The 13217-nt window shown below is 41.5% G+C and overlaps 1 protein-coding gene across 4 annotated transcripts in view; it reads left to right on the top strand.

Annotated features, from left to right (window-relative positions):
- Positions 1-13217, top strand: part of CACNA2D1 (calcium voltage-gated channel auxiliary subunit alpha2delta 1) — a 335884-nt gene that overhangs the window by 161958 nt on the left and 160709 nt on the right. For all 4 annotated transcript variants that reach the window (XM_087873415.1, XM_087873413.1, XM_087873412.1 and 1 more), the window contains exon 4: positions 1961-2020. In XM_087873415.1, coding sequence (XP_087729541.1) covers positions 1961-2020 — 60 coding nt within the window. The remainder of the gene's footprint in view (positions 1-1960; positions 2021-13217) is intronic.

Here is a 13217-nt window from a genome sequence, read left to right as displayed (position 1 = left end):
AAGTTACTTTTTTTCCCCCTCGTGTTTTCGGCCTACTCCCCTGCAGCTCTACAAATGGACAGAATGCAATATTTATTGGAGGATTCGATCTTGAATTCAGGCTGTCCTGAAAAAACCAACCAAATACAGGTAGTCCTTGACTACGATTGAGCTCAAAATTTCCGTTGCTAAGCGAGGCATCTGTTAAGTGAGTTCCTCCCCATTTTAAGCCCTTTCTCGCCACCGTTGTTAAACAAATCACTGCAGTTGTTAGGTCAGTCACATGGACGCTCAGTGAATCTGGCTTCCTCATTAACTTGGCTGGGTCAGAAGGTCAGAAAAGGGCATCCTGGGAGCATCCCGGGACATTTCAACTGTCATAAATACAAGTTGGTTTCCAAGCGTCTGAATTTGGATCACATGACCATAGGAATGTTGGAATGGTCATAAGTGTGAGAAACCATCGCAAATCACTTGTTTCAGTGCGGTTGTAAGTTACAATGACTCTGGAAAAAAAGGGACTTATGACCGCTTCTCACATTTATGACTGTTGCAGCATCTCCAGGGTCACAAGTGATCCAAATTCAGACTCATATTTATGACGGTCGTAGCATCCCGGGGTCCCGTGATCCCTTTTTGCAACTTTCTGACCCAGCAGAATCCATAAGGAAACCAGATTCACTTAACAACTTTGTTGCTAACTTAACAAGCTCACTGATTCACTTAACAACTCATGTTAGGAAATGGTTATTTGTCTAACTAGTTGGTCAGGCAATATATAAACCAACAATGTATGTTTGCAGTCAGAAAGGTATTATATTGCTTTAAGACTGTATTGCATCATCCTGTATCCTGATTGGCTAAGCTCTGTAGCCAATGTACTTAAGGGAAGTCAGGATCATGGCTTGTGTGGATACTACACCATTTTACCTGCTTATTTGCTGTAACTCTCTACCTGATCTCTCTGCATGATCACTGTTTGATCATAGCTACATGTTGCTTTCTATTATTTATTGAATGTTTTGATATTGAACTTGTTCCTGTTTGAAACTCAGGAAGAACTGTTTTTTGTGTATGACTACAACTGGTAAGAAGACTTTGTATTTGGAATATCCCTGGATTGATCTTTTAACTCTCGTCTTATCTGTGTATGACTTGGATTATTTTTTGGATTTTGCTTTACTTTTTCTAAAAGTAAAAGACTACAACAACTCAGTGTGTTTGTATGTTGACTGTGATTGTTGACAACCACTCCCAGTCACTTTTCATGCGTTTACTCACAGGGGACTCTGCTCAATAATCCACAACATCGGTTATGAGCCAAGAATATCCTTAACAGTTGCTAATTTAACAACCTCACTGATTCGCTTAACAACTCATGGCAAGAAAGGTTGCGACATTAGACAAAACTCACTTAACCACTGTCTTGCTTAGCAGCAGAAATGTTGGGGGGAGGGGTCAATTGTGGCCTTAAGTCAAGGACTACCTGTATATGATAATTTTATTCTTACCAGCAATTTTCCCTGCTCTATGATTATTTTCTCTTTGTTGCTTTATGTGTTATTCCCGTATGGAGAAATAGATGGCAAATATTAGAGAAGAACAAAACAAATAGAACGATAATTATGTGTTCGGGAAATGTGACTTAAATCCGTTTGTAATAAACCCTGAATCCAATGCATTTGTTTCTCACTTCTTCGTACGCTATGAAATTACATTTTTAAGGTTCAGGGGGCCCTTTCGGGAGCGACATTAAAATAGCTTGTATTCTTGAGAACTGTGGCTAATGATTTTGACTAATGCGTGGTAATATCAGTTTACATATTACGTCTGCTTCCTGTGGGGATCCTGGGATTAGCCACCGAACCATTTAAAGATTAGAAAATGTCGCTTCCCTTGTTACCCATGATTGTCCTGCCTGCAGGAGGGGGCCGAAGGGTTTTTTTAACACGGTATTTCTCTTCTTCTCTTTTCTTTATAGCGTCTTGCTGAAGCAGCAGAAAAATTCCAGAAAGAACATCAGTGGCAGGATGAATTTGCGGTGAGCTCATCTTTTGGTTCGGTTCTATTCTATTCTATTCTATTCTATTCTATTCTATTCTATTCTACTCTATTCTATTCTATTCTATTCTATTCTTTCCTACCTTACCCTACCCTACCCTACCCTACCCCACCCTACCCCACCCCACCCCACCCCACCCCACCCCACCCTACCCTACCCTACCCTACCCTACCCTACCCTACCCTACCCTACCCTACCCTACTCTATTCTATTCTATTCTACTCTATTCTATTCTATTCTATTCTATTCTATTCTTTCCTACCCTACCCTACCCTACCCTACCCTACCGCACCCTACCCCACCCCACCCCACCCCACCCCACCCCACACCACCCCACCCTACCCTACCCTACCCTACCCTACCCTACCCTACCCTACCCTACCCTACCCTATTCTATTCTATTCTATTCTATTCTATTCTATTCTATTCTATTCTATTCTATTCTTTCCTACCCTACCCTACCCTACCCTACCCTACCCTACCCTACCCTACCCTACCCTACCCTACCCTACCCTATTCTATTCTATTCTATTCTATTCTATTCTATTCTATTCTATTCTATTCTATTCTATTCTATTCTATTCTTTCCTACCTTACCCTACCCTACCCTACCCTACCCTACCCTACCCTACCCTACCCTACCCTACCCTACCCTACCCTACCCTACCCTACCCTACCCTACCTTATTCTATTCTATTCTATTCTATTCTATTCTATTCTATTCTATTCTATTCTATTCTAATCTATTCTATTCTTTCCTACCCTACCCTACCCTACCCTACCCTACTCTATTCTATTCTATTCTATTCTATTCTATTCTATTCTATTCTATTCTATTCTATTCTATTCTATTCTATTCTTTCCTACCCTACCCTACCCTACCCTACCCTACCCTACCCTACCCTACCCTACCCTACCCTATTCTATTCTATTCTATTCTATTCTATTCTATTCTATTCTATTCTATTCTATTCTATTCTATTCTATTCTATTCTATTCTATTCTTTCCTACCCTACCCTACCCTACCCTACCCTACCCAACCCTACCCTACCCTACCCTACCCTACCCTACCCTACCCTACCCTACCCTACCCTACCCTACCCTACCCTACCCTACCCTACTCTATTCTATTCTATTCTATTCTATTCTATTCTATTCTATTCTATTCTATTCTATTCTATTCTATTCTATTCTATTCTATTCTTTCCTACCCTACCCTACCCTACCCTACCCTACCCTACCCTACCCTACCCAACCCTACCCAACCCTACCCTACCCTACCCTACCCTACCCTACCCTACCCTACCCTACCCTACCCTACCCTACCCTACCCTACTCTATTCTATTCTATTCTATTCTATTCTATTCTATTCTATTCTATTCTATTCTATTCTATTCTATTCTATTCTATTCTTTCCTACCCTACCCTACCCTACCCTACCCTACCCTACCCTACCCAACCCTACCCTACCCTACCCTACCCTACCCTACCCTACCCTACCCTACCCTACCCTACCCTACCCTACCCTACCCTACCCTATTCTATTCTATTCTATTCTATTCTATTCTATTCTATTCTATTCTATTCTATTCTATTCTATTCTTTCCTACCCTACCCTACCCTACCCTACCCTACCCTACCCTACCCTACCCAACCCTACCCAACCCTACCCTACCCTACCCTACCCTACCCTACCCTACCCTACCCTACCCTACCCTACCCTACCCTACCCTATTCTATTCTATTCTATTCTATTCTATTCTATTCTATTCTATTCTATTCTATTCTTTCCTACCCTAGCCTAGCCTAGCCTAGCCTAGCCTAGCCTACCCTACCCTACCCTACTCTACTCTACTCTACTCTATTCTATTCTATTCTATTTAACCATCGTCTTCACTGAGGAAGCTGAGCCCTCAAATATTCATTCAGCAGGGTTACATCTAATGTGTCCCCCTCTCTCTCCATAAAAATGGGATATTTTTCCCTGTCAAAACTATTCTACACTTCTTCAACACATTCATTCATTCATCAGCCTGAGCCAGGGGAAAGATTAAGTGTTTTTACCAAGACACCTGGTCTACTCCAACATGTGGGAGAGAGCATTCTGCTCTCTTCTGCTCTTCAGGCTGATGAAGGGAGGAGGACCTGTGGCTCAGTGGTTAATACAACTGCCTAACATGCAGGCAGCCCAGGTTCGAATCCAAGTAAGGGTAAGGCTGGCTGATGAGAGCTAAGAAGCTTGAAATAGATTTACACCAGTCTCCCTTTATTTCTTTATCAGTAAAATATATTTGGTATAAAAAATGGTTTGTTGTGGATGCAACTGCTTGAGGGCTCCTGGGCTGGAGCTGAAAGGCAAAAGAGAGCAAGAAATTCCATCTAGATTTTTTTGTTTTACACTAAAGTGACCCCTAGGGTATAAAACCAGCAATGAAATTAGGGTGCCATGGTTGTTTTTTTTTTTGTTTTTTTTTTGCTTTTTTAATACCACAATTTTGTATCTCACGTTTTCCCTTCCCAATAATTTTTACGATTCTCGAGAGCTTCTGTAACATACAACTCATAATATATGCAAATAAAGTCCATTTCAATTGACTTTCTGTTAAAATCCGGGAAAGGAAAGGGAATTACGAGCCGGCTCGTAATAAAAGCTGCCACCTTTTTAATTTGAATGTACATTTAACAAGATCTTCTCATGGCTCCGCATTCTTAAGTCACCCTCTTTAGCAATTATGCGGTTCGCTCCAGCCTTAAATTATACATGGAAACATTAAAAAGCTATTACAACTTTATTATATCAAGCGCTATTAAAACGAAAGTAAAATTGTGTTTGAGAGATGCGCATTCTTTATCGCAGATTATTGCGTTTCCCCAAGTTGGGATTTCTCCTCAGTGGTTTTAGGGGGTCTTAGAGGGATACACAACGACAACCTATGCAACATTTGTGAAGTTTTTGAACGTGTTTTGAGTGTAGGCTTTCTGACGTGCAGCTTTGAATACCAAAGCAGGTGTCGAGACTGAACTTCTTGGCTTCTTTCAAACTCTAAAGCTTTGTACTTGCCAATGAACTAGGGGAAGGAAGGGAGAAATGGAAGAGGAGAATGCATGCAGAGAGCCTGGAAACCATCAAGGTCACCCCTGCAGGTGCTGGAGAAAGAGACGGACTGTTCCCATAGCAAACAGACGTTTTATTATTGGACAAGGGGACCAGCCAGGAGTGGGGAGATGGGGAAGCCATTGTTTAACTGGACCAGCATTCGCACGGGAAAATCAGAGCTGGTTTTGTTTCTTCAGTACCAATACAGTGTATCCAATAAAGTTTTACTTTTCGGAATTCAAATCTCCCGTAAGAGTGATTCCTTATTTTGGGACCACTAGTCGGACAGTTGACACCAGGTTTCACATTCATTCCATAGCCTAGGATTTAATACTCCTTCATAGCTAGTCCTTGACTTATGACCACAATTGAGCATCCAATTTCCATTGCTAAGCAAGGCATGCTGTTTTACCACTTTTCTTTCCACACTCGTTAAGCGAATCATCTGATTTCATTAAGAGAATCTGGCTCTCCCCCCACATTGCATTTGCATCTCTGAAGCCCCCCCAGGAAGGTTGAAAATGACAATCCCACCATCCTGAGATGTTGCAACCAATTGTGAATGCCTGACTGCAACGGTCATAAATGCGAGACGTAGTCATCAATCACTTTTTTTTTCAAATGCCGTTATAACTTCGTCTCCTCATGTAACATCTGGCAGTTACTTCAATAAAGGACCTAAGTCAAGAATATATGGAAATATTGTGACCTAGGCTTCCTGAGTCATTAAAACACATGAGTAGTCCCAAAAACCTCTTTTATTGCAACAGCTGTGAATTACGTTCATTCACAGCTGAGTCCCAATTAGTTGCAAAATGTCCTTCGGGAGAAGTCCTTCGGGATAATCACCCACCTTTATCTCCCTTGACACGCTGCCAAAGACCTACTTGGCAAAGCCACACGGAGTCCAGAATCAAACAGAGATGCCGACTGGGAACAGAATTAACAACCTTGCTTTCCTGCAAAGGGCCCACGTGCCTTTGCTCCTCTTTTAAGCCTTATGGGAGGGGCCAATCACTTCCAGGCCTTACCCCCGAGTCGTCCCTTTTGTTTTAACTGTTTGTGACTTCTGGCAGCTCTGCGCCTGCACGCACTGGGAACAGGCTCCCTCTGTTCCTCTGCCTCTCTGATATCCGACTCTGGAGTCCGCGATCACTCCCAGATAGCCCTGGCCCCATCTCTGCCTCTGACGCAGAGCCCTTGTCTGAGCCTTCCCCAGACTCCAGGACTGGCCCATGTTCCTCCCCAGCCTCCTCACTGTCTGACTCCGCTGCCAGATACGCAGGCTGCTGGTGAACCACAACAGGAAAGGGAATCCTTCTACAGGTGATCCTCGACTTATGACTGTTCGTTTAGTGACTGCTTTACATCACAACGGCTCTGAAAAAAGTGATTTAGGACCGTGTTTCATACTTATGACCTTTGCAGCATCCCTGTGGTCACGAGATCAAAATTCAGAGGCTTGGCCACTGGCATGGATTTATGACGGTTGCAGTGTCCGGGGGGGGGGGGGTCACGTGATTCCCCTTTTGCGACCTTCTTGACAAGCAAAGTCAACAGGGAAGCCAGATTCACTTAACAACCAGCTCCCTAACTTTTCAACTGCGGTGATTCACTTAACCGCTGTGGCAAGAAAGGTTGTAAAATGGGGGCAAAACTCACTGAGCAACAGAAATTCTGGGCTCAATTGTGGTCGTAAGTAGAGGACTATAGGTAAATCTCCTGAATTTACAGGATTTGTCTCTCTTTGTTCGCAGTATCGGATACATCCTTGGATTTGTCCAAGCTTAAATCCAGCTCCTTGGAAGATATCACTTTTATGGGGTTTTTTTGTGATTCTGTGTGTGTGTGAGAGAGAGAGAGAGAGGGAGGGAGGGAGGGAGAGAGAGAGGGAGGGAGGGAGAGAGAGAGAGAGAGATTGAGAAAGGGAGAGATTGAGAGAGAAAGAGAGAGAAAGAGAGAGATTGAAATAGAGAAAGAAAGAAAGATTGAGAAAGAGAGAGAAAGATTGAGAGATTGAGAAAGAGATTGAGAAAGAGAGATTGAAATAGAGAGAGAAAGAGAGAGAGAAAGAGTGAGAGAGAGAGAGAAAGAGAGAGAGATTGAGAAAGAGAGATTGAAATAGAGAAAGAGAGTTTGAGAGAGAGATTGAAATAGAGAGAGAAAGAAAGAGAGAGAGAAAGAGAGATTGAGAGAGAAAGAGAGAGATTGAGAAAGAGAAAGATTGAGAGAAAGAGATTGAGAAAGAGATTGAAATAGAGAAAGAGAGATTGAGAAAGAGAGAGAAAGAGTGAAAAAGATTGAGAGAGAAAGAAAGAGAGTGAGAAAGAGAGTGAGTGAGAGAGAGAAAGAGAGAGAGAGAGAGAGAAAGACAGAGAGAGAGAGAGAGAGAGAGAGAGATTACTTTCTGGCTGAAGAATTTCCAGTTGAATGGAGCTATTAAAATAAAACAAAACGAAACAACTTGTCCATCTTTCATTGCAACTACCTTTCCGAATTTTATTTCTTTATTAATTCGTGCTATAGTTAATAGTTCTCGGGGAGACGTTTAATAAAGAGACAAGCGAACTCTCCATAAATCAAATAGAAAGCAACAATAAAAAAACAACAACACCACGTTAACAATCAATTGAAGGCGGCAATCAATTAAAAGCAGGGGAGACTAAAACTAAGATCGGTGAAAATAAATAAATTAAAAAAAAAAAAAAAAACCAGCCGTGCAGATAACACCTGAAAAGCTAAAATAGCAGGTGTATCAGAGGTCTAAATAAATTCTAATTATCAGCACCTCGGGGGAAGATTCCGGTTCTTTTGCTTCTGCTAATGGGAGTCTGTAGAATGGAATAAGAACTGACCTTCTCCCTTGCCAACAATAAAATTTTCATGTGGCTGATGGGTATGGAGCTCATTAGCTTTGTCTTCCCTACTGCAGAAAGTCCCACCCTCCCTCTTCCTTCCTTCCTCCCTCCCTCTCTCTTTTTCCTTCCTTCCTTCCTTTCTTCCTCCTTTCCTCCCTCCATCTCTTTTTTCCTTCCTCCCTCCCTCCATCTTTTTTCCTTCCTTCCTTCCTCCCTCCCTCCCTCCCACCATCTTCCTCCCTCCATCTTCCTCTCTTCCTCCCTCTCTTTTTTCCTTCCTTCCTTCCTTCCTTCCTTCCTTCCTTCCTTCCTTCCTTCCTTCCTTCCTCCCTCCCTCCCTCCCTCCTAATAAATGAGATTATTACAACCCTCTGTACAACTTGAATTTGCCATAAAAGGCGGAGAGCAATATTCATGGGATTATTATGCTTATTATTATTTTATTTATTATTATTTTTTATGCTTATTATTAATCTAGTTAATCCTTGGATTAAGAGTGAGTGGACATGGTTTTGAAGGAACTCTACGAAGCTATAATTCCATAGAACGTATGGGACATTTTATGAGCTTCCATTTGTTAAAAACATCCGTATTTAAAGTCCTAATTTTTGTAGACTCATCTCATCTCATCCTGTTAATATACATGGCTTCTCAGAAAATTGTATTAGTACTCTTTTATTATTGTATAATATATTATATGTCTTACTAGATGAAGAACCATTTCTAAAAAGAAGGAGAGTTTGCTTTAGCAAACTCTAATGAGAAACCAGTGTCTGTTCTCATTTCACTTAGAGTGAAGCTTTGGCAGGAGATGATTCTAAATATTAAAGAATAGTAATAAGAGCAATATTTACTCAACACAGAAGTTCCAATTTTAGAGCTGTTTGCTGTTCTGTTCTGTTATTTGAGAAGATCACGGCGTATAGATTAGAACATTTTGGGCTTCTTTTGAATTTTTTTTTTTTTTTTAATCTGGAAATGCTTACTTTCTTTTTCTGTAGGTAACGGATTGACGCACAGAAATGTATAGTATGTGTATCAGAGGTGAAATCCAGCAGGTTCTGACAGGTTCTGGAGAACCGGTAGCGGAAATTTTGAGTAGTTTGGAGAACCGGCAAATACCACCTCTGGCTGGCCCCAGAGTGGGGAGGGAATGGAGATTTTGCAGTATCCTTCCCCTGGAGTGGGGTGGGAGTGGAGATTTTGCAGTATCCTTCTCCTGGAGTGAGGAAGGAATGGAGATTTTGCAGTAACCTTCCCCTGGAGTGGGGTGGGAATGGAGATTTTGTAGTATCCTTCCCCCAGGAGTGGGGAGGGAATGGGGATTTTGCAATATCCTTCCCCCAGCAGTGGGGAGGGAATGGAGATTTTAGATTTAGGTTTAGGTTTATTAAATTTGTATACCGCCCTTCTTCCGAAGGACTCAGGGTGGTGAACAGCCAAGATTAAAACACATACAATAAAAAAATTAAGATGAATTAAAACAGAATTTAATCAAATTGGCTTTCCAAAATTTAAAACCCTTTGCCCATAATATAACCCATTAAAATTTTAAGCCCATAAAATAACCCATTAAAATTTTAAGATTTTGCAGTATCCTTACCCTGCCATGCCCACCAAGCCACGCCCACCAAGCCAAGTGCCGAAATTCGGCCTGTGTGTACATCGGGCATGGACGTGCGCTAGAATCGGAATTTCAGCTTTTCAGGAGCGCGGTCCCGATGAGCGCATGCCTCCATGTGTAACATTTCCACGCAACGTTTTCGGCACCAAGTGCTGTAGGTAGCCACAAGTGCATTCAATCCAACTTCTCTTGAATTCTATTTATTTATTTATTTATTTATTTATTTATTTATTTATTTATTTATTTATTTATTTATTATATTTCTATACCGCCTTTCTCCCGTAGGACTCAAGGCGGTGTACAGTCAAGAAAAATATAGACACACAAACATCATAAAATTGTTAATTAAAATTATTACTTAGTTTGGTCAATTAAATAAAACCCAGAATTAGATAACATTTAAAAAATCATTCATATGTTCGTATGTTTAGCCCCGCCTGTTGGAACATCAGGGCACGGCGGAAAGCACGGAGATCAGGGATATTCCGTATCTCCGGGGGCAGTTCATTCCAAAGGGTTGGAGCCCCCACAGAGAAGGCCCTCCCCCTGGGATTCGCCAGTTGACATAATTTGACTGACGGTACCCTGAGTAGTCCCTCCCTGTGAGAACAAACTGGTCGGTGGGAGGCTATTGGTGGCGAAAGACGGTCTCGTAGGTACCCAGGTCCTAAGCCATGGAGCGCTTTAAAGGTGACCCTTTAAATTTTATTGACCCTCATCTAAAACCAAGCAAGTGCTATCCAGTTAGCTGAGAAGATTCTTGTGCATAGGTTTTTTTTTTTTTTCTAGCAATAAATCAATGTAATTGGATTTTCACACGTGGACCTGACAAGGCCATTCTCCAACCCAGTGGCCCCCAATCCTTTGGGTACCAAGGACCGGTTCAAGGAGAGAAGCTTTTCCGTGGACCGGTGGGAATGTTATTTCACATGCTGCCTGCAACTCAGAGATGGGACTTTACTTGTTTTCATGGACCGGTTTCTGACATGCCGCAACCCAGTTTCTACCCACAAACTGGCGGATTGTGTACCCCTGTTGTGTAACCCTCTGCAAGCTTGTTACAAGAGTCATCAATTTAAAACGTTTGATTAAAAGGGAGCACGGCTATTAACGTAGCTCATCTTGATCATTCTCCTCTAATAGTAGATTTCTTTTTTTCCTGTATCACGAATCTAATCACAGGAATAGATTGTCAGCTGACCTTTTTGGTACCTACGGATTGCGTTCAAATAAAGAAATAACACCACAAAGCCCAGCCTTGATAGATGATATCATTGAGATGTCAATTCTCTTTTCAACCGACGTGCAGAAATTCTGAATTGGCAGCTTAAATTGGTGCCAAAGAGGAAGGAGATGCTTGGAGTTTGACAGCGTGCTTGTCATCTTCATTTTCCTTTTAACAATGGCAAATTGTTTTATTGGATATCTGAGCTTTTGTGTTTTTAGGGGAAATTACTGTGTTTTCTTCTTATCTTGTCAATCTTGGCCTGAGTTTGAGAGTCGGTTCTAATGTGAGTGGCAATCTGGAAGGGTGTTATTATACCTTTCTCCTGTTCCATATAAAAACATTAATCAAAAATAAAAATAGAGGTACCTGGCCACCTCTTAACATGGCAAGACATTCAGGCATAAGTTTTCACCTCTGATCCTTTCATTTCCCCTAGTCCAAAGATTGAAAAAAATTCCCAGGATTGGGCGATCAGAATATTTCAATGAATCAAATCTTTATTACAATGATAGATAAAGGTAAAGGTTCCCCTTGCACATATGTGCTAGTCGTTCCTGACTCTAGGGGGCGGTGCTCATCTCCGTTTCAAAGCCGAAGAGCCAGCGCTGTCCGTAGATGTCTCCGTGGTCATGTGGATGGCATGACACAACGCCAAGGGCGCACGGAACGCTGTTCCCTTCCCACCAAAGGTGGTCCCTATTTTTCTACTTGCCTTTTTTACGGGCTTTCGAACTGCTAGGTTGGCAGAAGCTGGGGCAAGTCACGGGAGCTCACCCTTTTACGCGGCACTAGGGATTTGAACCACTGAACTGCCGACCTTTCGATCGACAAGCTCAGCATCTTAGCCACCGAGCCACCGCCTCCCTTGATTACAATCATAGATCAGCATAAATCAGAATTTTTTAGATACTCAGCAGGAACGTAATGCTCCAAATGGCCACTAGGTGGCAAGGAGAGAGGGGGGGTTTTGTATCTCTTTGTTGCCATCTGATGGTCATGCCTATTTTTGCAGGGCCCCGCTGATGAGATTACCCACTTGGTTTCAGGTGAATATGTACCCAAGGTAGCAAGGTTAAAAAAGAAATAAAAAAAACTTTATTGCTATGGTTTCTTCGGCAAGCCACCTGCCAAGCTGAAAATTGCTTTTTGGAGTTTGACCCACCAGGTTGCTGAAAAAGATCAATGTACTGCTAATTAGGTTGAGCTTCTAGTAGCAGCTAGGATTGTCCTCCCTTGTATTGGCAAACAGTAAGCTCAGGTTTACCAATCGCTAATTGGCAGTAAAGTGAAAGTGATGAGAAACAAAAGAAATCCGGGGCATTGAATGGAAATAGGGCATGAATTCACTTATGGTCTTAGAAAGGCATAGCACATTTTATTTTGAACGATGGAAGCTTGCATTATCCCTCCTGCCAGCACTGTTTGCAAATGAGATTTGAAGCACGGCAAATGAATGTTATTTGAAACTTCTGTACAGTCATTAACTATCAATTTAATATCGGAAATTATACCAGCGATTTGTTTGCATCTAGTTCCTGGATTACTTCCCTCCTAGCTCCCGATGCTTTACATAGATTTTAAGCTGTAATTAGTTTTTTTTTTTTATGAGTGTACAGCCTTAACAAAATAAAATAAAATAAAATAAAAATTAGCGAGCCCGTCACAGTCTCGTTAAAGTAATCTGAAATAGATAGCTAGAGTATTCCTTCCCGAATCAAATTCATTATTCATGCTTAGTTTGAGTTCAATTATATTACTTATTTTTAATGAAGTTTGTTGATATGTGCGCGTAGGGTTTGGCCAAGATCCAAATTCTCTGGCAGATTAAGGGATTTGAGCTGTGACCCACCTGTCCTGACTCAAAACCATCTGGCCTCCATTTGTTATTCTGGAGGACAATTATGACACACACCAAAAAAAAAAATGTGTGTATATATATATATATATATATATATATATATATATATATATATATATTAGTCTCCTGTTTAAAATGACAGGGGGAAAGGAGAAAGTGTCATTGAACAGTCTCCCCAGTTCAGAGGGACCCTGAACTGCTCCAATTATATCAATATTATCCCAATTACATCAATAGGAAGAGGAAGAAATATGGAATATGATCCAGGGGTGAAATCCAGCAGGTTCTGACAGGTTCTGGAGAACCGGTAGCGGAAATTTTGAGTACATTGGAGAACCAGCAAATGCTGGTTCTTTTAAACTGTTTTTTAAATTTTGTATGCTCTGTTTTATCTCGGCTGTTCACCACCCTGAGTCCTGCTGGAGAAGGGCGGTATACAAATCAAATCAAATAAATAAATAAATAGATAGAATAGATAGATATGATAGACAGACAGACAGATGGATTGT

The sequence above is a fragment of the Pantherophis guttatus genome, chromosome 7, assembly GCF_059756535.1.
Source record: "Pantherophis guttatus breed Tessera chromosome 7, ASM5975653v1, whole genome shotgun sequence".
Taxonomy (NCBI): domain Eukaryota; kingdom Metazoa; phylum Chordata; class Lepidosauria; order Squamata; family Colubridae; genus Pantherophis; species Pantherophis guttatus.
The sequence above is the reverse complement of the archived record's forward strand: the minus strand, read 5'-3'. Positions and strand labels throughout refer to the sequence as shown.